Source organism: Manis pentadactyla, chromosome 7 (genome assembly GCF_030020395.1).
Source record: "Manis pentadactyla isolate mManPen7 chromosome 7, mManPen7.hap1, whole genome shotgun sequence".
In the NCBI taxonomy this organism is placed as follows: Eukaryota; Metazoa; Chordata; class Mammalia; order Pholidota; family Manidae; genus Manis; species Manis pentadactyla.
Window position 1 is genome coordinate 141,303,039 of NC_080025.1, and position 26,979 is coordinate 141,330,017.

The 26,979-nt window shown below is 35.5% G+C and overlaps 1 protein-coding gene across 1 annotated transcript in view; it reads left to right on the plus strand.

The window, feature by feature from the left end:
- CNTNAP2 (contactin associated protein 2) overlaps positions 1 to 26,979 on the plus strand; it is a 1,980,972-nt gene that overhangs the window by 898,618 nt on the left and 1,055,375 nt on the right. Inside the window, exons 7-9 of the mRNA XM_057504985.1 lie at positions 14,051 to 14,254; positions 18,690 to 18,874; positions 23,780 to 23,923. Of these exons, the coding sequence (XP_057360968.1) occupies positions 14,051 to 14,254; positions 18,690 to 18,874; positions 23,780 to 23,923 (533 nt within the window). The remainder of the gene's footprint in view (positions 1 to 14,050; positions 14,255 to 18,689; positions 18,875 to 23,779; positions 23,924 to 26,979) is intronic.

Consider the following 26,979-nt stretch of genomic DNA (forward strand, 5'->3'; position numbering starts at 1 on the left):
ACTAAAGACGTAAAGTCCCTTCCTTGGAGGCAATCTTGATTTAATGAAGACAAATATGAAAAAATAAACGTTACAATTTTTTGTTATTTTACAAGAACTGTGCTGTTGTTTTAAGCTAAATTCTATCAGAAAGGAATGGAAGCATGACTTACAGCTGAATGTGACCAAATCTTTGATTTTATACCTCCTCAAGGTCATGCATTCATTCTTACTGGCCCTAGGCATCTGTAGCCATGACTGTTTTCCTTAACTCGCTCAAATAATTTTGTTCCCATATTCTAGAATTAAAATAATTAAATTTTCTCTTCTGTGTCTATTTAAACATTACCAAGACAGTAAGAATATAATTTAACCACTTATCTAACATTATAAATCACTTTGTTAGATTCCACTCCTAGAAGCCACTGTTATAAATGATTATTATTTGTTTTCTTTTAAAAAATAGTATGAACAGTTATATGTGGTATTTAGAATATCTCTAGGCATTTAATAGTATTTTTACTCCAATTTTCAAATTTTGACACTTTGTAAATACATTTTAACTGATTTTCCAAAGTTTCACCCATGGAATTTCACCCATGAAAATATTTCAGTGTCTGTGGAGTATGTTTGAAAATTGCTTGTCAGAATGTCCAACTGATAATGTGCTAAAATAATTAAGAATGTGAATATGGTCTAAAATGGAAAATTCTGCCTTTCTAGAATCTTTTTTAAAATCTGAAACTAAGAACACATTTATAGTTCTTTGTGAGTTTGACCAAATTGCCCAGAGTAAGAGTTGCTTAATTTTGGAACTGAATGGACTCTACCTAAGAGATTACTTGTCCCTGGCCTTCCTTGTGCAGGCCTAGAGGTGCACTGACCTACCCAAAGGCAAGGACAGGGTTAGGCATGAGGTCTCTGGGCTCAGGTCCAGTGCATTCCCGAAGCCTGATGGAATGAGGGGTCATCATTCTATTGATTCTATAACATACTTTTTGGGTCATGAGAAAGCTGGCATCATTTAAATTTTCTAGTAAACTTTCTGCCTCAGCATGCCATTTATCCCTGTAGAGTGAAGACATGTGCTTTGCTTCCAGGTCTACATTAAGAGAAACTCAACCATTGATATTTTAAGGACTTAACCACCCTACTATAAATAGCACTTGTGACAGTGTTATATCTGCCATGCCTGAGGAAGTGCATAAATTGTTAGGGTTGACCTAAATTGTAAAAAAAGTCAAATGCAGAAAGTTGAAAATAGGATGTGTAGGCACTGTATCCAAATGTGTCCTATTTGCAAATTCAGTTCCTTCTTTAATAGCCCCCCCTCTAGAAAACTTTCCCAAATTTCATGTGAATTTGTGACATTTGTCTACTTTTATATTTTCTGAATCCAAAATGATCATTTCCTTGAGGCTACAAAATTGTGCAACTTCACCAGCAGGTTTCTAATATTTCTGATAGCTCAGGCTTTTATGCAAGAGAAAGTGCCAGATCTCTCTAGGAGAAACCCTTGATTTATGTTAGGAGAAGAAATTCAAAGTTCAAATTAAACAAAAGAATATCTAAAATTCTTAAAATATAAGAAGTCAACTTCAAGGTTATTTATGATCTTAAAGTAATTTAGGGTTTAGAGGGAGACAGACTAATTTTTCCATTTGAATAGATTCAGAAAAATATGCCTTTTTATGCTGCAAATGTCAAGAAGATTATTTCCTATACTGTCAGAAAAAGTAGGCAGTCATCAAATCATCAAATGGCTAAAAAAAAAAAAATCTGGGCCTTTACCTCATGGGAAATGCAAGTGGAGAGAGGTGGTTTAGATTCTGTGATTTTCTAGGAATCAGTGAGATTCTATACAGTGTGGAGGAGGAAGAGGCCCCCATAGATTCTGTGGCTGGCCTCAGAATTAAATGGACATAAGGCAGATTCATGAAAGAATAAAACTTTATATTTTTATGTGTACTTCAGAGTCTTCAGAAGAAAAATGAAGACCCAAATAAGCCATTAAGCCCAAAGGCTTATATATCTTTTTAAATAAAAAATGATAAATTATAGTTATGTGACAAGACATAAGGGATTAGGCTATGGGCAAGACATCAGGGGACAGAGATTAGGCAATATTTGGGGGAAACTAATGGAAGACTAGGGTGATTTTAGTAGGTTTGTTTGTACAGATCCTGACTCCCAGTTTGGCTGTCTCTGGTGATAAGAATGTTTCCATTTTCTTCCTGACACAGGAAAAGCCCCTTCTTCACGGGAAGTTTTATGACCTGCTTTTAGGATGAATGAAGGCAGTCAGAAGCCTGCTATTTCTCAAGTGCCTTCAGCCCAAAGTAATCCGTTTGCCAAACCAGTGTGTTTCAGGGTGTCATGTTCTGAATCCCTTCACAATCAGTGTACTAGTAAGACTGGGTTTACTGTTTAGAAAGTGCTTAATGAATTGTAATCATTAGATACGTAAACCACAGAGGTTAGTTGCAGTAAGCAGGTGAGGAATGAGAGACTTGCTTTGGAAAACTTTAGCTGTAAACTACATACACTGAAATGCATGGCCAAGCAGTGTGGAGAAAAAAAGGCATACAGTTTTCAAATGATACTATGTAGCATTGCGTTCATCAGTGAAGAGATCTGCAATTTGTTGATTATTTTCCTCAATAACAATTTAAATATTTCTTACTATATTTTCACTTTCATATATATGGCAGTTTGAAATGGTTCTTTATTTTTCTGTTAAAAGAAATGAATGCAATGTAAATAGTCAATTCTCACGATTCACAGTAGTTTTCCTTTATAAAGTTTCTGAATTAGCAAATACAATTAGCAAAAACAGAAAGTTTCTGAATTAGCAAAAAAATGTGAGCTCCCAGGGTTAGGTTCCTGCGAGCCTCTAGTCACTACATTTTTGTCAACCAATCAATACATAACCTTGCTTTATTTCTGTTTAAAAACATTTTACCTAGTATGTATTGTTGACTTATTAACATTCAATCAATATATCAACTGTAACTCATGCCCAAACAGAGCTTATCTAACACATGTCTTTTGTCCATAAGGCACATCATAGTCTTCTGTGCTTCAAAACACTAGACAGCACTGTAACCCTACTCTTGGGAGACAGACATTTTAAACAGTGAAATCATCCCAAAATGCAAAAAGTGGCACTAACAGATGATGAAAAGTACACTACTTTTCCAGTATGTGAATTGAAACGAGAAGAGCATTGCCTCGCTCAAACTTAGCTGGAAATGTGAACACCAGGTGACTCAAATTCTTTGCCTTTTGCACATATCCATGAATGGACATACAAATAAATTTTAGTGAGTAAGCACATTTGCAAATACAGAATCTGCCAGTAATGATCATCTATGCGTGTTAATTTGTACTACTTTTAGAAATACATGTATTTCTTTTAAGAAAATCTTCTCCCCAAAATCTCAGTGGATGAATTGCAGGTTTATGGTGTTTTCTTTCTTTGCTTCCTATGTTTAGTGTAGTTTTATGGTTACATAGAGTGGTATATCTTTATATTATATGATAGCATTAAAATTTGTTTTCTTTACCCACCTAAAGAATTTGCGAAATAATTTTCTAAAGAATTTGCTATTCGAGAAATAAGATTTCTTGTTGATACATATTGCACTAATTCACAGATAAGTTATGATATTGTGGAAAATAAATTTGATTTTTCAGACTGATTATGATCCATCTAGTCTGATAGTTTGACAATATCCAAGTGTAAAGAGATGTGTAGCCAATAAAAAACCGTAACAGTAGGGTCCTAGATAGCAACCTCTGCATATTCAAACTCAAATCAGCTGCTCAACATTTAAAACTGGGGAGATTTAATTAAAATGTCAGGTTTCTGAGCTTTCTTGAGAATTGAACGTTTGAATAGCACCAAAACTGCTGCACAGATTCAGTTTGCTACAGGTAGACAGAGCCCACCCTCTCTTACACTAATAATACATCCCAAACACTCCCTGTTGTTTTTCCACTATCAAGACAAGTGGAATTTTTAGGCCATTAATTTAGCATCTTTTCCCTATTGGTTTTTTGATTAGGTAGAATATTATCTGTTATCCACATCTCTGTGAAAAGTGAGAAGGTGAAAGACAGATCAATGGTTTTACAACAAGCCAGCATCACTGATTTGTATGAATTTATTGTCCCCTCTGAACAATGAAGTTATGACTTTTAATTTCAGAAGCTTCCAGTTATTTTAGCCCCGTCAGGACTGGTTCTCTGCACAAGTCATAGGAGCATTGCTCATTTATAGAAATGAATTAATACAGCCTGCTCACCATGGCCTCTGTGGGAGTATGGGTGTCATGAAGTAATGGATGGCCTCCAAGTTCACAGTGAATCAGATTCCCTCCAGAGCCCCGGTCACTGAGGTGTGTTGACGACTGGGCCACAGAGAGCTATTTATTGCTTTACCAGACAGGACCCAGCCGCTCTAGCGAAGGGGAGAGGGCACATTATGTCACAACATGTGTACATTCTGAGCATTATTAATCCTATTTTATGGTTGAGGTAAAAGATGCACCCAAAGGTGTGTGAAATAAAACCCAAAATAAAACGAAGCTATAATGTACTACACCCTACACATAATCTCAAACATACTAAGCAAAGTTCCAATCTCTTGCAAGCTAGTACAAATCATTTGTACCAACTTATTTGGCTTTCAGGAAAATACAGAAAGTAAAGCAAAAAAAAATGGCAGTCTTCCCTAGTCACTTAGTGCATACTACTTCTTGTCCAGGAAACTCTATAGATGGTGTTCATAAGTGTATATACTGTTTGGAAAAATATTGATTTTACATTTTTAGATTAATGTTAGTTTTTAAGATATGGATTTGAATGAGATAAAGTATTAAAATGTGGAATAGGTAAAGAAGTGGCAAACGTCTGGTGTTTCTAAAAATTAGAGTGGTGCAAATAATTGAATTCACATCATTAGCATATTTCAAGGAAGAACTTTTGATATTTTGTTTCTGATTTTAAGGACTTCAGTTCCTTTAAAACCCTGATGCCAGTGACTGTAATGGGGTATGTGGTGGGGACTTGATAATGGGGGGAATCTAGTAACCACAGTGTTGCTCATGTGATTGTATATTAATGATATCAAAATAAAACAAAAAAACAAAAAAACCCTGATGCTTGTGGTAGTGGACTTGTCAGACTGCTGAAGAAAACTATGACTGTAAATACACACCTGAAATTCTTTGATCACTCTAGAAACCTCACCTACTTCACAGTTCTAGGTCGCAGCAATGCATGGTCAGAAAGCTTTGCATTCTTCAATGACAGTCGTCTTCTGAATTCTGGCTTGGTTTAACCTTTGTCAGCACTATGAGACTGTCAGCTTCTCTGAGGTCTTTGCTGTCTCTGAGTCTGTACTGTCTTCCACCACCCCACCCTCCCCACTCCACTCTTCCACATCAGCGCAGGAGTTATCTTCCCAAGATGCAAACCTTAACATGTGCCTTGGCCTTAGGACGCCATCATTACTCACATAGATCCATGGCTTCCATGGCTTCTCCACATTCCAGTTACCCATGACCCTCTCCTATTAACATCACACAGAAATACTGAACTCTTTAAAACAATTGAATGTACTGTCCCCCCAACTCTCTGAATTTTTATTCAGTCTTAATTATCTTTTAATAAGAAAGCTCATCTGTTAGTTCTTGCTTAAAACTTGCCCCTTTTCCTCAGTGGCTTCACCTTCTTAGCACAATGCTATGGATGTAGAAAGTATTTCAGTGAATGCTGGTTGATACCAGACATTTGATATTGGTTTCTGAAATGTACTTTGAAGAGGAGTACATTTTTAGATATACTTTGATTTTTCTCTTCTTTTCTAAGATACAGTAAGAGGATTTTCTGCAGAGGATGTTTTAGAATATAGTGTATCTGTGATATAGTAAGGCTACAGGTGTGTTTTAAAATATAGTATAGTGATAGAAAATACTTTAAGGTACAGTAAACCAGCATATCAGGAAACAGCTGCCATTGAAAAGATAGTTTATTACTTGCAGTTCCCAAAAGGAAGGGGCCTGTCATTATGGGGGGAGTTGGGGGGCCCTGCAAAGGGGACCACCAGGTTCACTTAGGAGGCAGAGGGAGAAGAGAAGATGGGCAAGAACCTATATCATGGTTTCCGCAGAAAGGAATGGGTGCGGCCACATAAGCAGGCTTAGGATTGGCTAGTTTCAATATTTTCAGCAGTCTCTGGGGCACAGGGACTATCCCTGTTTGTGTGGTACCAGCCCTGGGGTGCTTAGGGCGGGTGCACGTGGCCTGGGTGTAGAGCCCAGAGGACGTAGCTGGGCTGTGGGCTCTGGATTGGCTGGTTGTTTTGGGAGCGTGTGCTTGCAGCAGTGGCTAGCCCTGGGAGGGCAGTGCCTCCAGCATCAGCAAGGGCTAGACGTCAGAGCAATCAGAGAACAGGAAATAAAAGATAGAGTTAATACAGAGGGCAAAGTAGAAGCAAGCTGTTGGCAGCTGCAAGAGATGGCCAGGGTGGTCAACACACCCCCACCCGAATATGTCCACCATTCCCCTTGTTAATCCAGGAAATTTCTCTCTTTAGCATTATGTAAAATACCATAAAAGCATTAAAGGAAGTCCCTAAAGCAAGTCACCATCCTTTAGCCTATATAATTTGAAATTTGGCCCAACACTGACAGCAGGGTTTTAAACAGAACTAGCAACAGCAGTGTGTTTAACTGAATAGTGACAAAAATTTTAAATATATGTTAGGGATAATTTATATCAAAATATATTCTGGGGGATTTCTTGATTTCTGGGTCCCTTCCTCATCTGTGGAATATTTACTTAGGATAGATCATCTTTTCCCAAGCAGAAAATAGATTGCGTATGGTGAAAAGCTGCAGAGCTATTTCCAGTAAGCAGCAATATTTTCACAGAGAAGGCAAATCTAATTTGTTTGACTTTTTGATTTACAAAAATAAATAAAAATAGCTTTTACATGGATTTTCTACAAATAGATTTTATGCTAATTTTCAGAAATTGCTTATTATCTCTGTATTATCAGATATATTAGAAATATAGCCCTGCTTAGAAGTGAATTATTTTGATTTTCTGATGTCCTGTGTAAGTGTGTGTGTATGTGTGTGTGTGTGTATGACTGTTTTCAGGGAAGCAAGGAGAACCCCTTGTCTTTTGATGTTGAAGAATATAAATTCAAAGAAATGATTTTCCTGCGTGTTATTCAAGTGGACCAATCATGTGACTAGTCAATCATGATTCTCTTTATTATATAATTATTGTATAATATTATGTATTATTCCCATCATAATTATTGTTTTTCATGAAATGATTCAATAATAAAAATGCATAGGAGCAAGCCCATCTTGCTGCTTTTCAGATGGTTATGGAATATCAATAAATATTTATCTCAACTTAGTGTCAAATTACTTGGTTAGAAGGTGTTTAACATTTATTAACTTTGATGTTAGAACAGGCAAGTTTCTCTTAAACTCATTCAATTGAAAGGTAAACCTGTATTTTGTATTTAAACTCATGCTGGAGTTTACTATTTTAATCTTTGACTTATAAACAAATGACTCCAGTATGAGTACAATAAAACCATTTCACGTTTCAGACTATGTTTTCACATTGGAAACCCACAGTTGTAATATTTATAGAAATGCATGCCACTGTATCATGTGTAAGTCTATACTTACAGAGTAAACTGCATTGCACAGATACGGTTTTAGAGGAAAATGAGAACAGTGAAATTCTCCTTTTGCCTATGTTGTCTAAACACCAATTACATTTAGATCAGTGCAAGAAGTGTTTATTGTGCCAGAAATATCAAGTGGAATGATCCAGAGTCTGTGCCTTAGTAGAGCTTAAAGCCCACAGAGGAAATCAAACCATAAAGAGATAATTTCAAAAGATGAGAAGGGATGCAAGGAACGTGTGCAAAGGTGCCATGGGGCAACAGGCAAGGGCTGTTTCACACAAGGAAAGCTTTTCTAGTCTGTGAGGCCATCTGAAGCTTGGAGGAGGCCTGCGTTTAAACTAGATGGAAAAAAAAATGCTGTTGAAGGAGGTAGCAGGAGGAAAGGCACTAGGTGAAGTTAGCAAGGGATCCGGTCGATTTACCACTGTTTGCATATGAAGAATCAGATGATACGAAAATGTAAGCTGAGTGGGGAAGGCGAGAGCTCTGTCATTAAGGGTCTAGGGGGCCAGACTGAAGAGCTTTTCAGCAAAACGTTTATTTCTGAAACATCTTTTTAGCTTCTGTGTGGAGGATAGATTTAAGGGAAATTAGACTGGAGGATGGAATTGTCCAATAATGAAGCTGACGTGGTAGGCAGTAGGTGAAACGAGGGAAGACTGGAGGTGGTACATATAAAAAGTAAGCTGTATGTTTGAAAAACCGACGTACTAAATTTCACACACTGAATGTGGAACAGACTTGGATACAAGAATAAGAGTAGTGGGGCCCAGAGAAAGAATCATGTGTTAGACAGGTAGAGTTAGATTTGCCTGTGAAAGGTCTGTGTCGGTCAGCCTTCCAGGCAATTAGATGTTGGAATCCAAATTTTATGGAGATGTGAAACCAGACTCCTGATGTCGTCGTCGTTCTACCTTGAGTTATTCAGCACTTAAAAGCAAAGAAACACATTTTTAAGGAGAAATATTGCACAAAATGTGAGATTCTGACCTTCATTAAAGAGCCTTTAAGATTTTTTTTTTCCCAAAGTAGAGTGATTTTTCAGAGTCAATCTCTAGATCATTTTTTCAAGAATTTGGAGAAGGCTCATTTGCTGCTATTACTCTAAACTAGCTGTTATTGACATTTTGGAATCTATTTTAACTATTTATTTCGATCCAAACCACAGATATATTGAAAGAAAAAGTAGTTGATTAGAAAAAAGAAATTAATCAGATCAAACAGTATGCAGATGAGATGAGATAGACTGTGTTCCAGTGGAATTAATGTCTGTCAGTTAAATAATATAAGTCAGTTGATCATAATGGAATGATTTTTTTTTCCTATCACTACATACACACAAAAAATAGTAGCCTGCCATTACCATTGTTTTTCTCTGACAATTAAACCTTGGATATATGAGTAGTTGTGGCACAAAGGTATATCAGAACGATTCTCAAAATTTCTTCCAATCTAGTGATCCTAATTTTTAATGAAAAAGAAATATAACAGTGTTTATTATACTTAATTCGAGCTTATTAAAATATGAGAGACAACATGCAATCATTCAACAAATACTTTGAGTATTGACTGTTTCTCTGACACTGTTATAAGTACTGGGCTTCAGGATGGAGCAAAACAAATATCTCATGCATACATTTTCAGAGACGGAAACATACTATAATATATAAGCATTTAAATATGTCGGGTAGGGATAAATGTTATGAAGAAAAGTAGAAGTGACTGAGTAGATAGTGAGGGTGATAAATAACTATTTTGTGAAGAATGGTCAACATCTGACTTTAAAAAAAAGAATACATTGATTTGCACTTCTGTAACATTTACAAAACTTAGCAAATTCCACCTTGTATTATTTTTAAACTTTAAATATATGTAAAATTCTCGAAAGTGACTCAGATATTTATTTATATAAATTATATAATGTTAAATTACGTACTAAGTTGTTCATATGCTTTACCAGTATCTTCATAAGAGCAACCAGTTTAGAAATTTAAAGAAAGAAAATAATTGTCGAAGTGCTCAAGAATCTAACTACTAGATGGTCTTCATAGAAATATTTGGATTTGTTGAAAACTACAAATAATTTAGGTTTAATAAATAGTGTGCAAAATAGGAAATTCTTTTAAATCTGAAGCTCATATGTAAAATGGAATATTATGTAGCTATTAAAAATTTCATGAAAACATTTCATAACAGAAAAAAATACTGAAATAATACATAGAGAAAAACATTAACAGTATTTTGATGCCTATGTGTAATTGTAAATAATTTAAAATGACTTAATTTTGCTTCCTTATGATATGAAATTTTTACAGTGAGAACTTATTAATTTTATGATAAATATTTTAAAATATTAAACCTTATGCATTACCAAATAAATATGAATAGTCACTTTAATGTATTTACATAGTAATCAGTAAACACTTAAATATTAATAATTATAACTGCCTTTAAAAGTCACTGTTTATGTAAAAACATTAGATTAAAATGCAAAGAACTTCAAAATCATAGCAAATCCTTATGAAACAGATTACTAAGAAAGGTCCATTTTTGTCTTCTTCTCTCAGTAATTATTTGTGTGGAAGAATTTATCAAACAGGTAGTATAAAATTGTATTTACTAATAGAAAATTCATTGTGTGCTTTGTAGAAAGCAAAGCAAACAAATTAAAAACAACCTTAAAGCTTGTCAATACCATCCTACAATAGAAGAAATGAGGACTCCTTGGAAAAATGGCTGATTCTAGGTCTGGGCATGATGAGCTTAGAGCATCTTATAGCGCCAGAAGGTGAGAGAGAGACAGAGAGAGACAGAGAGAGACAGAGGAGAGAGAGAAGAGCGGAGAGATGGGGAGGGGAAAGGGGAGGACAGAAGAGAACTGAGGAGGCAGTGGTGGCGCCTTGGCAAGGAGACCCAGGAGCCAACCAGAAAGAGCCTCCCAGTGGCCGAAGCTGGAATGATTTGAATAATGATCATGTTGTATTTAAACTCAAAGAATAAAATGAACGTACAGAATCCCACAGTGATTGCATGAATGAACGGACGAATCTTCCTTGCACAAGAGCTCCCCACTCCAGGAGGTGGCGCTTAATTCTCCTTAAGTATGGGCCAGACTACGGTGACTCATTTCCACAGAATTGAGTACAGAAAGGGAAAAACAGTAACTTCGTAGTGAAGAAACTTGGCAGCACCCCTAGCGGGAAGCCATGTTGGAGCGGGGCTTCCCCTGCCAGGGAGGTGACGAGCAGGACGCCGCAATTCCGCGGTTTTCTCCCCAAGCGGCGGGGACAGTAGCTCCTCTCTGCACTTCTCTGTTGTTAAACTTCCTTTCAACAATAAGCTTTTGGTACATTTGTACTAAAAGAGACAGTAAAGGTATTTTTTTAAATATTAATATTTTAGATGGTGAACACTTCTCCAAAATATCCAAACTCAGAAAGACAATTTGATGAATTGGGCACATTACCAGCTTCCTGAGTTATTGTTAGAAACAAAATTGTAGAAGCCCTATGATTTTCCATTCACTTTCTGACTAGCCGTTATTGTTCAGGTTGCTTAAACAGTTCAACCATACATATTTAATCACTGCATAGGAAACTTAATTCTAGGGAGTGATAAGCGATCAGGGTAATAGGGGAGAAAAAAGGTGGTTTGTCCCAAAATAAGCACAACATATTATTAGATGTCAAATGAAATCTTAATGTACTTTTGTAGGAAATAGAGCAAAATTCTGATGGATTTTACAATATCTCAGACTCTTGAAAATATATTATATGTGTTTATGTATAAACTACATATCATAGATCATTTCTAGGAATTTTATAATTTTGAAGCTAATTCTAAGCTCTCATCCACATGCTGATATTATACAAGCATTTACCCATTCATAGAACAACTTTATTTCATAGTGTGAAAAGTCTAGCTTGCAGAGCATTTCATTAGTATCTCAGTTGAAACTAATAACTGACCACTGACCACCTAACCATTTGTAAGTTGATGCTTGGTCCGCACAGTGTTCTTTCATATATGTTTTTAATATCCTAGAACTGTCTGAAGGAATAAATCATACCCATCCTTTCCATCACTTTTTCCATTGCACTAAAAGTAAGGAAGAAAGGCATCAGCATTTGCATAAGTCACTCTTATGTACCTGGAGCGGAATATAGATTTTGATTTAGGAGAAGTTATAGAAGGGGTAAAATCTTCCCTCTATCTAAGCTTAGGGAACATTTACTTCCTGAGAGATGAATGAGAATATTTTATGTCAATTAATGTATATTGAAGGTGTATAAAACAGTGATGTGTCTATTATTCAACTGTCACTGATAGGAAATTGACTGCAAAATTATGTTCTGGAGTTCAGAAGTTACTCCCTCCTTCTGACTTGGATTATGCACTTTTCAAGACAAAAAGTAATTTCTGCCAACTGCGGGTTACAAATGTAACCTGGGATCTGATAATCAGATTCTACTTTCTCTCTCTTTTATCTCTCATCACAGATGATAAAGATATCGTGAGTAGAATTCAGCTGTGACAGAATAGATGATTAAGCTAAAGAGTAATTGGCTTCACAGTGTTAGGAGAAGCCAAAACTTGATGGCTAACTTTTTCCCCCATAGTAAAATAAACTTCTATGATTCACAGTTTCAGAGAACAGAATTTTGTTGATTAAGAACGTCTTTTTATGGGCCGTAAAGAATTGACTGTAAGAATTAAACCTTAAAGTGCAAAGTTGTGTTTCTCTTTCTGAACTTTTTAGAATGCAACAATTCTCTAAATTAGCATTTAAAAAACATGAATACTTGAGATAATAGGATACATATTTTTAAAGCATTTAAAATCCATCAATGATTTGAAAGGAAAACTTAATCTTACTTTTAAGTGACATTTCAAGTAAGTATATTCATGACAGTTCACGTGATAGAATTAGATGAGAGCAAAGCTTGGCAAGCAGTGCAAAAGAAAGGAAAAAAGAGTAAATGCAGCTCTAGTAGCTCTACACCTCTATGGAAGCTACCTCGGGTAGCCTGCCTTTGCTACTGGGGTACCAAAATATTCCCTGGATGATTAAAGCGAAGACATGCCAGAGAACTAAGACATGAGATGAGAAAATATTTCCCTGACAAACTTTAAACTTGCTATTAGTTTTCTCCAGTATTTCCCTGTGGAGTTTTTATCAAGACTTTGCCCCAAACTGAGAGGCAGGCTTCATCCGGGTTTGTAATTCTAAGGTAATTAGAGCTCTTCCAGTTTGACTACGTTTTTTATGATTTACATTTAAAAGCTAAAAGAAATGGTTTTTAAACATATTTATAATGATAAGAGTATAATGGGAACTAAGCTTCTGTTTATGCTCAGGATTTGATCTGCATGATTGCAGTTTATCTTGGAGCCAGTGCACAGGTTGTAAGCCACTAACCAATGGTGTATGATCACTCAGATCATCTCATTTTCTATATCTGGTGGGAATAAGTAGCAATTCTGAAACTAATCCCTACCATCACCTATTTATGAGGATGGTGACAAAACTGTTCAAACTTCTGAAAAGTTCAGATAATTTCCTGTCTTCAGTGAAATTCCCTACAACCAGGTGAGAACTATTATGGTTACAGAACAGGCTAGATATTTGTTCTTCTAACTCAAACATGGGTGCAGATTTCTTAGTTTAGCGTAATAAAAACATGGGCAGCCCAATTCTCTGTTCATAGGCAAGGGGCAAACAAGGAATTTGAAGCAGACATGCAGCCCAGAAGCAAATGATAAGAAGCTTTTTAAAGTTCAATTAGCTGTAAATTCTGGGTGCTAACAAAGTTTACTAAAAGTGTAGTAGAATATAGAAACCGTTAGAAACATGAGTATGCCATCAAATGCTGCATTCCAAGGTTCTTCATTTTTATGTTAAAAAAGGCAAGTTTGTAAGCAAAATGTATCTTTCAAAATCATGTAGAATTAGTCTTATTTAAGAAGGAAAATACTAAAATGTCATAATACCTCAGGGATTAAAAAATTTACTTTTTCAAGTAAACTCCAGACTCTCAAGTTAAAATTTGAAGCCCATAACTCACTGATGGAATTTGTTAGCATTGCAGTTGAAGTAAGATTTATATTGATAAAGGTCTCTTTGATCATTCTTTGTTAATACTCCTCATAAAATCTACTTCAGGACACACAATAAACCAAAAGAAAAAACGGAACAAGAACACAAAACTCCAGATTTTTTCAGGAAAAAAAATCACTTCTTTCTCATATATATGGTGCAGGCAGGCCCACATCCATTGGAAGTGGATATATTTCACACTGGCTGGTGACCTACAATAGTGGAACTAAAATGTTATTTATTTCTTCTTTTAGGGGCCGATGTTATCAACTTTGATGGCCATGTTGTGTTACCATATAGATTCAGAAACAAGAAGATGAAAACACTGAAAGATGTCATTGCCTTGAAGTTTAAAACCTCTGAAAGTGAAGGGGTGATCTTGCATGGAGAAGGACAGCAAGGGGATTACATCACTTTGGAACTAAAAAAAGCCAAGCTGCTCTTCAGCTTAAACCTAGGTATGTTCTGCCTTTTGGCATTGTTCTTTCCTTTTATTAATATTCCATTAATAAAAAACTAGTGTTGCTTAATCCTTAAAATGTAAATTATAAAAATAGTTCACATTATGCTGTCAGTTCATTTTCAGTTATTGAGAAGCTTATTAAAATTATTTATCAAACATCTGCACTACGCAGGGTACAATGCTGACATCACAGTAGTGAACAAACATAGAAGGGCCTCAAGTTCATGAAGTTTATGACCTAGTGGAGAAGTTGGACAATATATTATCTATTATTTTAAAACAACTAAATTGTAAGAAATGACTTCAAATAAGGATAAGTAGTATAAAATCAACAAAATTATCTGATATGATGAAGGATACTGCAGGGGCAAGAGGGTTCAACATGAGACTATGGATTGAAAACACTCCTCAGGATAAGACACATTCAAGCTGAGATCTGAGTGACAAAACCCAGCCATGAGAATCTCAGGAGGAAGAGCCTTTCAAAGGAAGGCATCACTGAAGACAAAGACCTGGGATGCTCGAGGAACAGGAGGGAGGCTGCTGTGGGTAGACATAGGGAGGAGGTGGGAGAGAATACGAAATCTGAAAGTTAGTGATTGTTTAAATCCTGTAAGATCCTGCACAGTATGGTAAAGATTTAGGTATTATCTTTTTAGAATGGGAAGTCATTATTAGGTTTTAATCTATAAGGCATCATGATCTTATTATAACAAGTTTACTGAGATTTTTGTAAGAGCAAATGTTTGTCTTAGTGTGAGTCTAAGCTGGACGTGTGTGTAGTACAGTGAGAGGTGGCCCTGGCTTGCAGGCAGGGGCTGTCAGTGCAGATGCAGGTAAATGGGTCTACTTAGGAGACACTTAGTGATAAATTCAGCATGATTTGTAATGGATTAGGTGTGGCATAAGAAAGAGAATGAATAGAGGATAACGTGTAGGGTATGAGCTTGAACTCCAGATGGACATTAGTGCCATTTTCAGAAGTAGAGAGAACTCTGTTTTCTCTGCACAGTTTATTCTCATGGAAGGTTATTAGTTTCCTCTACTAGAGGAACTCTATGGATTTGTTCGGATCTGGTACATTTTAGTTGCCCATTAGACATCAAACTTGACTTTCTATTAGGGAGTTGCACGGATGAGTTTAGAGATGAAGGTGCTAAATGGAGGCAGAATTGGACAATGAACAGGAGGAAATATGAATATGTGGTTCCATAGAGACCAGGGAAAGAAAAGAGCTGTGCCGAGTTCACCTAAAATGTCACATAAGATAAAGACAGAAAAGTGAATATTGGCTTAGGTAACGTAGAGGTTACTGTTGATTGACTCTCAATGGGACAGAAAAGACAGTAATTTTTTTGTCATAGGTTAAGAAAAGATGAGAATGTAGAAATGAATATTTCAAATATAATAAACTTGAAATGAAGGAATTAGAGCAATGAAATGTTGTCTGGAGAATGAAGTAAACTCAAAGAAGGAGTTCTTGTTTTGTTTGGGGTCTTTGTTGTTTTTAAGTCTCTTGTTTGGCTAAATATTCCAGAATTTGTGCAGAAATTGAAGGGCATCATACATTCCATAAATTTTCCTGTTTTAATAGTATCAGAGTTCTACAAAAATTTTGTTACCTAAAATATGTTAATAACTAAAATTCACATGTTAAATGTCTCCTGATAGAAAGCTTGAAACTGAAGAACAGAATGGAAAAACCAATCCTGTCTTTTTGACTTGCTTGTCCAAACATTCCTAAATATGACTTGTGTCCCCTAAATTAAATTTTATGACTTTGAAAATCATTATTATACTAAAAAAATATAATTTCAATTAGTCTTTTTTGTTGGTAGTACTTGATACAGTGCCTACAAGGATTTACCTTTTGTTACAAAACTTTTCCCATTCAGAATCTGATCTGATAGAAATAGCTTCTATTAAAAAAGAAACAAAATCACAAAAAAACTGTATTAGTGAATTACATAGATACATTACATTTTTTACATTAAAATAAGCTTAAAACTGGAATGCATGCAAAAACTTAGGAAAATGCAAATGTCAAATACAGAAGTTTAATGTCATTCATGTATATGAATTCATAGCACTTTGTAAGAATATCAAAACTTTAAGAGAAAATATAGGCAAAGAATATAAAAGATAACTCATAGAAGAAGAATTATAAACATTCTATAATCATATACTCAATCACAAATATCTATAAAAGAAATGTACAATGAAATAACGATTCCAATTTTTGTCAAGTAAATAAATCAACTTTAAAATAGTAACAGTATTGGAGAGTATGTGACAGGATTCTTTGCACTCTACATCATTCTTTGTTCTTTGTTCTTTACATCAGAAAATATTTTTAGGAAAACAATTTGACAATAGACCTTCAGATGTATAAAGTTACCTATATATTTTAGTCCAGTAATCATATGAAATAATGATAAATGACTACAGGATTTAAGTGCAAGGATATACTTTGCAATCTTAATTACAACCTCAAAAAAAAAAAAACAAATTGAACAAAAACAGTTAGACATATAGAAATATGTTCATATACATTTAAAATATCTGAGTAATTTTAATTATATGGAAAATACTATGTAATGTTAAATGAAAACTAGTATAAAAATATATCAATATTTTCATATTGAGTATATGTACATATAAGTTGTATATATATAATTAAATGCATATTTATGGTAAAAAGTTCGGAAGGAAATGGACCAAACTCTTATTAGTGGTGGAAATGAGTGATTACATTTTACATATGAATCTTCAGAATATTCTCTACTCTTAATAATGAACATGTATTCATGTATTACATGGGAAAAAAATAGCCCTAAATCATTTTTGAAAAGATTCAATGAGAGATAAAGAGAGATGGCTGGGATATCAGTAAACAAAAAATAAGTACTCTTAAAAAATATGCATGCACATCACACACACACTCAGAGCATTGGATTATATCTGAAGATGTTTATTTTTGCAAACATTTCTCCTTTTTTTTAAAAAAAGAATCGAGTAGACTTGTAAAGAATAGACTTACAGAATAGACATTTAATATCCACTGTGCTTTATAAAGGTGTGACATTACTTTCCTGAAACAAGTTCCTGCTCATATGACCTCACAGAAAAGACCATTACCATTCACTGGAAATACATTCACTCAGATGTTCACTGTCATTCTTTAATGCCATTACTTAAATATCAGGCACATCTCTCTGCTACTCAGTCTTCCAGTCTAAACACTTAAAGTAATAAAATGGAGAGCAACCTTTTATTTAAATTTCTTCTTCTTTTCTTTCTTCATGCTCCCTCATGCCATGTTCATATACAATCATGATCACAGTCAAAATCACACATCATCATTTGATTTCCTCACCAAAAGGGAAGACAATTTGATTTAAGAAACCATGGAAAAATATCAGGTATGGGCATCATTAGCATTCCAAAAATGAAAAAAAAAAAAAAGAATTTAATGCTCCAGTCAATCATGTGTTTCTCATTTTTATTATGCTATTTATTCTGAAACCATAGTATATTTTTGTTGCAGTTAGTTTTACCTGACCATAAAAAATAATGCTTGATTGGAGAAAATAGAAAGTGGTATAAAATATGTAAACAGTATACAGAGATGACCTTGATAAACGTTTTGGATTCTCATAATTCTCACTTATAGTCTTGTTTTGTTGCTCTGGAAATCTTCTTTCAAAACTAGATTAATGCTTTGTATATATTTTGCAGGACTTTATTTTAAAGTATAACTTGAGTAATTTTTCCATGCCATTCAATATTACACTGGGTTTAAGATTATGCATGGCTTTTAGAGTCAGAGAAAACTGAAAAATGTCATGCTGGTTTTCTTGACTAATAATAATAGTAATAATAATAATAGGAATAGTAAAAAGCTGTTAACAGGTAACATTAATGAATGTTCACTATATGCCAGGAAGCACACTAAATTTTTTGCATGTACTAATTTAATCCTCACAGTAACCTTGTAAAGCAGGTAATGTTACTTTCTCCATTTTACATAAGAAGAAACAAAACAGAGGCCCAGAGGAGCTGTCAACTTCCCAAGGATCACGGAGCAAGCCTGGGGTGTAGCCAGCATCAGGACCCGGCACTCTCTCTGCAGGGCCCGTGGGGCACTGACGTTATAAGGAGCCTACCAAACTTAACAGATTTCATGGCCCCGTTAAATACAAACACTCATTTTGGTTCTTTTTAAAGGAGCAGACTCTTTTCCACCTTTAATACCTTTTTATATATTTTGAATACCGAGCTGGTTTTAAGTGTAGTTATATCCTGGTTTCCCATCTTACTGTCAGTAGAATTTCAGATGTCAGCCCGGGGCAGTGTAAATGAAAGGTTTCCTGCTAAGCGGAGGTGGCACGGTGTCATCGGCTTGTTTCTTTTCCACTCCTGTGACCCAGGAAGCAACCAGCTAGGCCCCATTAACGGCCACACGTCCGTGAGGACGGGCAGCCTGCTGGATGATCACCACTGGCACTCCGTGGTCATCGAGCGCCAGGGCCGGAGCATCAACCTCACCCTGGACCGGGGCGTGCAGCACTTGCGCAGCAACGGGGAATTCGACTACCTGGACTTGGACTATGAGGTAACGGAGGACCCGTGAATCGCGGCTGCTTAGCCTCCTGCTATGTGTGTTCTTGTTGATCACAAACTTTCTTACACCATTTTCAGGTTGCTCTCCAAAGGAAAACTAATGTACAGCTGCAAAACTGAATTTATTAATGTCTTTTTATTCATTTTTAAATTTTTAATCATGCATATTTGAAATAGTTTGGAAATATTGGTACAAAAGTAATAATTTGAAGAGAAGGAACCATTTACATGTCATCAGGGCTCTACCAAGTCCAGTGTAAGGGTAGGTTGTAATCTTGCCATTGGTAGGTAATTATGAATTACCTATTCTTCTTGAAAATGTACAGCACTTTACAAACACAGGTTGCCTAGTATTTATTACAAAATACTGAATGAAAACTCCTGAGTTCTGATTTATATTAAATTCCTTATGCATTCATGATTAGAGATATTCTTTTGACAAGTTCTATATTCTCAAATATAACTATTGTACAAGAAATAAAGTAAAACATAGAATATTTTAAAGAGTTTGTCCACAAATAAAAGGGTGTCTTTTACCTTTCAAATGATCAGAGATAAAAAAATAACCAACAATCCTACTGGTGCCATAAAAATTATATATTCCCATATTACATGGGTAGACATTTAATGTTTTTTAATAAATTATTTAGAGAGCAACTCAACTTTAAAGTGCCCACCAAAAATGTAACTCATCTGTAGAGATAAGAGTTCTGTAAGATGTTCATCACAGTGTTAAATATACTAAGAGAAAAAGGGTAATGCTAAATGAACAAAAAGAGATAGCAGGGAAATAAGTAGGATGGAATGTTATTCAGCAAGAGGTTTCCAATCTTACTTCATGGAACCCACCGTGTCTCATTAAACTGTCCACAATTTAAAGTTGTCCTAGACCATTCTGTAATAGATCCAGACAACTAAGTGTGTATGTCCTAACAGCTTGGTAGCCTTTTGAGAAAAATACATATAAAATAAAATAATGATATTTTTTATTTTTTAAAATTAAAATAACAGTATTCACTAATGGGATGATCATACTTGCACTGCACAGCTTGTCAGATTTTGGAATCGTATTTGACACTGCCATCCTCATTTTCTGTCCAGCTTCCATGCAACACTGTTTTCATCATAGTGACCAAAAACCCATCTTCACAAAGGCAGGGCATCATCAAAAGCAAGGTCACAGGATGTTGGAGTGGTGAACTGCCTCAGGCTAGAGTTTCACTCAATGCCCAGAACATACCAAGTATTGCTGCATTTCCATGAAAAATGTAAAAGGATATGAGGACACCACTATGAGTTTGTTGTGCCACCTCAGTGTGCCTTGGTCCCCACTTTGAAATTGTGGATATATATCTATAGTATATATACACATACACACACATGTATGTGTGTTATCAACATACATGAATTTTTAAGAATATAGAATATACTTACCATAAAATAAGTGAAAATGCCAGGATTTACAACTGTGTTTTCTATTTTCTTTATATGTTTAAATAGTTTCTAAGTGTTCTACAAGATGAATATATTACATATATTCCTGAATAGGAGTTTAAAATAGATCATGCTATATAAACCCTGATATGAGACTTTATTAGCATTTAAACACACTTAAGATTATCAGGAAATAATGCTCCACTGTTACCTCTTTAAAGCAAAATGATTGTTGAAAGGGAAAGAATGTGAAAATCCCAGAAATGTGTCTATCTTCTCTAAATTTGAATAATTCTTTGCTTAGGTGACTTATAGTCCACTATATGAGAGAACTTAGAGATAAATTATTCATCCTCCATTAATAAACTTTGAAGTACCATAGAAGAGGTGAGAAATCCTGGAACATTAGCAATGGACAAACACAATTCCAATTTTCAAAAAACAGAATTAAAAATTTGGGGTCATGGACTCTATTGAATTTGTGATGAAATCTATGAATATTCATGCACACACAGTACTTTTCATACAAGGTCAGCAGTTTTAAGGACACTTTGACACCCATCAGTATACAATACCATGTTTGAGAACCTGAGCTGTAGACTATGACTGAGACCCTAGGAAGAAATTTAAATTTACTAATAAAGTATCAGGATGAATCAGCTTCTTTCTCTTTGTAGAGCTACTGCCTGATTTTTCTGTTAGATGCTGCAGTTCTCCAATAAAAGTGGTTGGGTCTACTTTATATCTCTACACATTTATCACTACACAAAAGGGCCTCTTTTTGTTTGAAGAAAATTAGGGACGATAGAAAAGTCATCTCTGAGTGTTTCTGCATATATCTCCTTGATTCATCCATACAGTGATGAGACTCAAACCTTAAAATGGGCTTGTTAGAGTAACGACAGGCACTCGTATCACTCAGAGCGTTCCAGGGGTTTTAGGAGTTCTGTGCCCTGAACAAAGACCAAATATTTGTATTATATCACACCACTGTACAGTATTCCCATCATATAGATGCATAAATACAAATAGCTTCAAGAGCACACATGACACTAAAATATAGAGATGAGGTCTGAGCAGTTAGTAATTTTCATTTAATGTAATTTGTTTAAAGCTTATATAATTCCGGTTTTAACAATGGCTCTGGCAGTTCTCACGAGCCAGGATGAGCAGGACCCAGCAACCCTAGGAGCAAATCCAATAACGCCTATCACCGTTCCCAGAGCCTCGTGGAGGAAACAATGGAAAACAAGTTTTCTCCTTTGAGATAACTCGGCGGGGGCCTCTTTTCTGGATGATGGCTTGCAGGCTCACGTCAGTCACCTCTCTGTAGCCCATTTATACTACAAAGTGAGCCAATCACCATTTGTAGGCCAGCCGCTAACCGCAGGAGACCTGAGAAGGGTGCTAGTTATGTACGGATGCCTTTGACTTCCTTCTGCCTGCTCTCAGCCAGCGAAACAAAGGGCAGGAACAGTACGCTGATGAATGGCCTGGCTTCTCTCCTCCAGGTAAATTCCAGGACACGCCCCCTCTGGAGGCTGTGCTGCTGCCTGTGCAGTACTGCTCTGCTTGGGAGGTAGAACTGCAGAACCTGGTTAGGATTTGGAGAAAATCCAGCTAGGATTTTGAGACACTCAATTGCATGGGCTCAGATTGGAGCAAAAGGACCTGGGTTTGCATCCTTTTTGCTCCTTACTGATTGTGCAGCAGAAGGCAAATCATATTCCCCTTTGGTAAAATGAATATAATAACACATCTCTCATAGTGTTATATGAGGAGGCAACCGGAAGTCATAGAAATGGCCATCTGTATCAGCTACGGTTAATTAGATCGCATGTAATAGATGCCTGTTTATTCTCTTCCATGTAAAAGGAGTCTGTAGGTGGGTAGCTCTGGGCTCAAGTGGCATCTGAAAGGAAAATGAAAAGTCCAAAGTAAAGAAACTATGCACACTGAGAAGGAATAAACAATTTGTTTACACTAGCGTTTATACTATTCCAGATGTGACACTGCATGTCATTAAGTGTGAATTTTCTTGGGGAAGAATTGATAAACTGCAAACAGAAAATACAACATTCCATTTAAGTATCAAGAATTCTCATCTTTGATATTCGGTATAACTTTTTGGTACCTTGTAAGTTCAGTGCCATTAAAAAATATTTTCCTAATAATTCGACTGTTTTAGATGACTTTATATTTTGCTTTTGGTAGTTTCCTAATTCTTTTTAATATATTTATTCTCACTTTTCCCATTTTTTTCCTATAATTAGATTCTATAGTAAATAACACATATTCAGTTAACCATTAATAATTAATGTGAGTTTAAGTGAGGTCTTTCATTTTTTGTATTGTCCCATAAACCATCATTAGTTTGTTCATTTTTTCCTTAAAACTAATTAAGCATTTAAAATGCCATGATGCTAAATACAATAGCATAATTTGCTAATGGCCTCCTAAATCACAGAGAACTTTGCTTTATGGTTCAGCTATGAAGCCTTAATATTTAAAATGTCTTAACTATTGCCTCAATTTTCAAAAGCTTGTAAGAAAAATTGATAATCATAACACTGAATGATAATTAGAAGGTATATATATATATCTCAAATCTGGATTACATATCTTGGTATTGCAGCTACAATGAGTAGTTAGATGCATTCGCTACTAATTCACTCTATGCAGTAAACATCATTATTGGCAATATATGTTTATTAAGTATCATTTTGTATTATGCAAAACTGATGCTATAAAACTGTAATTTGACCAAAGTTATGGGAAAAAATATACTCTCTTTTTATAGTCAATAGTAGCCAGAGAATCACAAGAGGGAGCCTGTAGTTTAAGCCTGTACTTCTCCAATTATAGCCCCCAAGTCCTAAGATGTGCCTAATCAATGTAGTAATTAAACTTTTTGAGCTATTTTCTGTATTCAAAATAAGTCCAATGAATTTATGACTATAATGGTCATTGAACTATAAGAAATCTACAATAAGAAATACAGTATTTCTTGCCTTTGGCTCTAGTTTTATCAACTTATGTTAATACTGATTATCTCTAGATGACTAGAAGCATTTACTGATAGTATGTCTTTGAATGATAAACATAAATATGTGTTTTTAATATTACTTAGTAAAAGAAGTTGATCACTGCATAAAATCTTTTAAAATAGTATCAGAAAAATTTATATAAAATGTCTTTTGGGTAGCAAAAATGCATTGTTACAGTTTTCTTGTTCAGGTTATAAACTAATTACCAGATTTAATGATACTATTGTGTACTTAAATAATAACATAATTTAACATTCAACAGATTTTGAAGGCAGAAAAAACATCTGTATGTATTGGTTGAGGTAAAGGTAATTGACCTTGGTGGTAGTGACAGTTTGTCTAACTCATTGTGAATGCTGTTTTTTTTTTTAAGTCGAATGCAGTGTGAATGTTCACATTTTATTTTGTTTTCCAAGATAACCTTTGGGGGCATACCTTTCTCTGGTAAGCCAAGTTCCAGCAGTAGCAAGAATTTCAAAGGCTGCATGGAAAGCATTAACTACAATGGCATCAACATAACCGATCTTGCAAGAAGGAAGAAACTGGAACCCTCAAATGTGGTAAGATTTTTCACCACCAAAATGTTGGCTCATAGAAAAGTGGAAAGACATTTTGTTTTCATTGGAATATTGAATGACAACAGCATCATAGCGTTTTCCATCATGCTTGTGTTGGGCTCAAGTGTATGGAACTAATTTTAAAGTTACCTGCAAATGTGGAGATACTGGGTATACTCTGGGAATAGATAATCGATGATAAGTGCTGTGCCGATGCGGCAGTTTCTGGACCCCCCCTAGCAGAGGGGCAGGCACACTTCGGTGTATGCTTCATCGGGCACCTCAGCAGCCCTTAAATTGGCAGCACCATGTTGCCAAATGTCTGAGCACATACAGCTTTCCATGTCTTATTTATTATTTAATTTAATATTATAAAAGCATTAAAATCAGAAACTTTATTATATTTACTTCCATGTTTCCAAAGATAATTCATTCAAATATGTAAATAAACAGACTTTTTGTCAAAGCTCTATCACACTAAATATTCGACTGTTAAATGCAGACGGATTGCCGTTGGGGAGAGAAAGCTATGCCACAAGCTCACTGTCGCCTTCTGATTCTGGTGTAAGGTGTTCCCAGGTTAAATATTTCAGGACGGAGGCAAAAATTGAAGCATGCTCTAGCACATCTTCCCCACGACACTGCTTGGGATCACTGAAAGATACCAACTTAAAAATTTAGTATGTGTGTTTGCTGTGGTTCTGCAAGAATAGGAGCTACTTCAACTCAGAAGTGTTACTTGGGAGAGCCTGGGGTTCCAGAGGCCCATACCTTTGAAGGCCACTGAACAGGAGATAATATGATGAATGTTTGCATTGTGGGCTAAAAGAGCCCTGAAGGCCTTGTTGCCCCACATTTGAGCCTCAGGTTTTCACAAAACGATTGGACAAATGGAAATCCCCTAATGAATAAATAGAGTTCAGGGTGGCTATAAGAGACTGTAAAAGAGTAATTTCATGTAGAATTTTTCATTGATAATTATTTTTTTTTAATAATAATGAATTTGGCCAATAGGCACATGAAAAGATGCTCCACATCACTAATTATCAGGGAAATGAAAGTTAAAACCACAATGAGATATCACCTCATACCAGTTAGGATGGCCAACATAGAAAAGACTAGGAGCAACAAATGTTGGCAAAGATACAGAGAAAAGGGAACCCTCCTACACTGCTGGTGGGAATGTAAACTAGTTCAACCACTGTGGAAAGAAATATGGCGGTTCCTCAAAAAACTACAAATAAAAATATCATTTGACCTGGGAATTCCACTCCTAGGAATTTACCCAAAGAAAACAAGGTGCCAGATTCAAAAAGACATATGCACTCCTATGTTTATTGCAGCACTAAATAGTAGCCAAGTTATAGAAGCAACCTAAGTGTCCATCAGTAGATGAATGGATAAAGAAGAGGTGGTACATATACACAATGGAATACTACTCATCCACAAGAAAGAAACAAATCCTACCATTTGCAACAACATGAATGGAGCTAGAGGGTATTATGCTTAGTGAAATAAGCCAAACGGAGAAAGACAAGTGCCAAATGATTTCCCTCATTTGTGGAGTACAACAACGAAGCAAAACTGAAGGAACAAAATAGCAGCAGACTCACAGACTCCAAGAAGGGACTAGTGGTTACCAAAGGGGAGGGGTATGAAAGGGTGGATGGGGAGGAAGGGTGAAGGGGATTGTGGGGTATCATGATTGGTGCACATGCTGTGCGTGGGGTCACAGAGAAGATAGTGTCGCTCAGAGAAGACAAATAGGGACTCTGTGGCATCTTATTACACTGATGGACAGTGACTGCAATGGGGTATGTGGGGGGGAACTCGATAATAAGGGTGAATGTAATAATGACATTGTTTTTTATGTGAAACCTTCATAAAAGTATATATCAATCATACCTTAAAAAAAGTTTATACCTCTAAAAAAATAATAAATAATACTGCATTTATATTAAGAATGAAAGACAACTTTGATGAAATTATCTCCTTATTTGACTGATGGGAAAAACAGTCATAGTTCCATTCACAGGCAACACAGGTAACAGTGTGTGAGGCATGTTATATTATTGATGATGTGAGAACAGTACTGCAGAGAGAGATCGTCATAAACATTTTGTGGATTAGAAAACAGATTTTACCTGCTAAAATAACTTTGCAGGTGACTGAATGTGAGTGACAAATATATTGTGGATGCACAGTAATGACCCCCGAGGTCACAGTCTCCTTCCATCATGTGTTATTTCTTATCTAGAACAATATCAATATACATGCTGTTTTAAGCTTTGGATAAAATGGCACCAGGGTCCTTTTGTTTTTTCAGAAATTGTTGCTTAGGATAAAAAGGTACAGAATCCAAATCGTCAAATACTTGCACCTTTAGAAAGAGGTAAAGTGTTATTTGTGCCCAGTTTCCCGGGTGATCCTGACATGTGTTCATTAGGTACCCAAACTACAGAGAATTTCGGTATGGAGACAAATTCCAAAAACTACTTTATTTGCAAAGTATATGGGGTTATAAATGCTGTTTTATATTGAATAGCAAAGATATTTAGTAAAGCATACATCATCTATAATTATATTTGTTAAAATAGAATGAGCAGATTTAGAATAAACTTTTAAACAAACATATACATATATATTAAAATTTCGGACAGAATAAAGAGAAATAGGACATTTTTTTAGGCAACCCTACAAAGGCAAGTATTTATGTAGGGAATTTGCTCTCAAAGATGTCGGGTGCTAATATTTCATTGAAATTGCCTGGACACTCATCCTGCACCCCTCTCCATAAACATACACATTCTCCCATGTTGGTTTGCAAATTTCAGGAGCTTCCCAGATATAATCTGAAATCAGCCCCTATATACAGATGGTAAGGGGAGACCAGAGAAAGATGCAGACCACTCCAGATTGGTAGGCGGCAGGTTTGATAAGCAAGGAAACTTACTTATGAGGCTTGTCTTGGGTGGCTTCAAGACGGGTAGATTTCTGTATGCTCCTGCCAGAATTTCTAGCATTTATGTAGAGGTCTTGACTAGCTTTAGTCACAAACC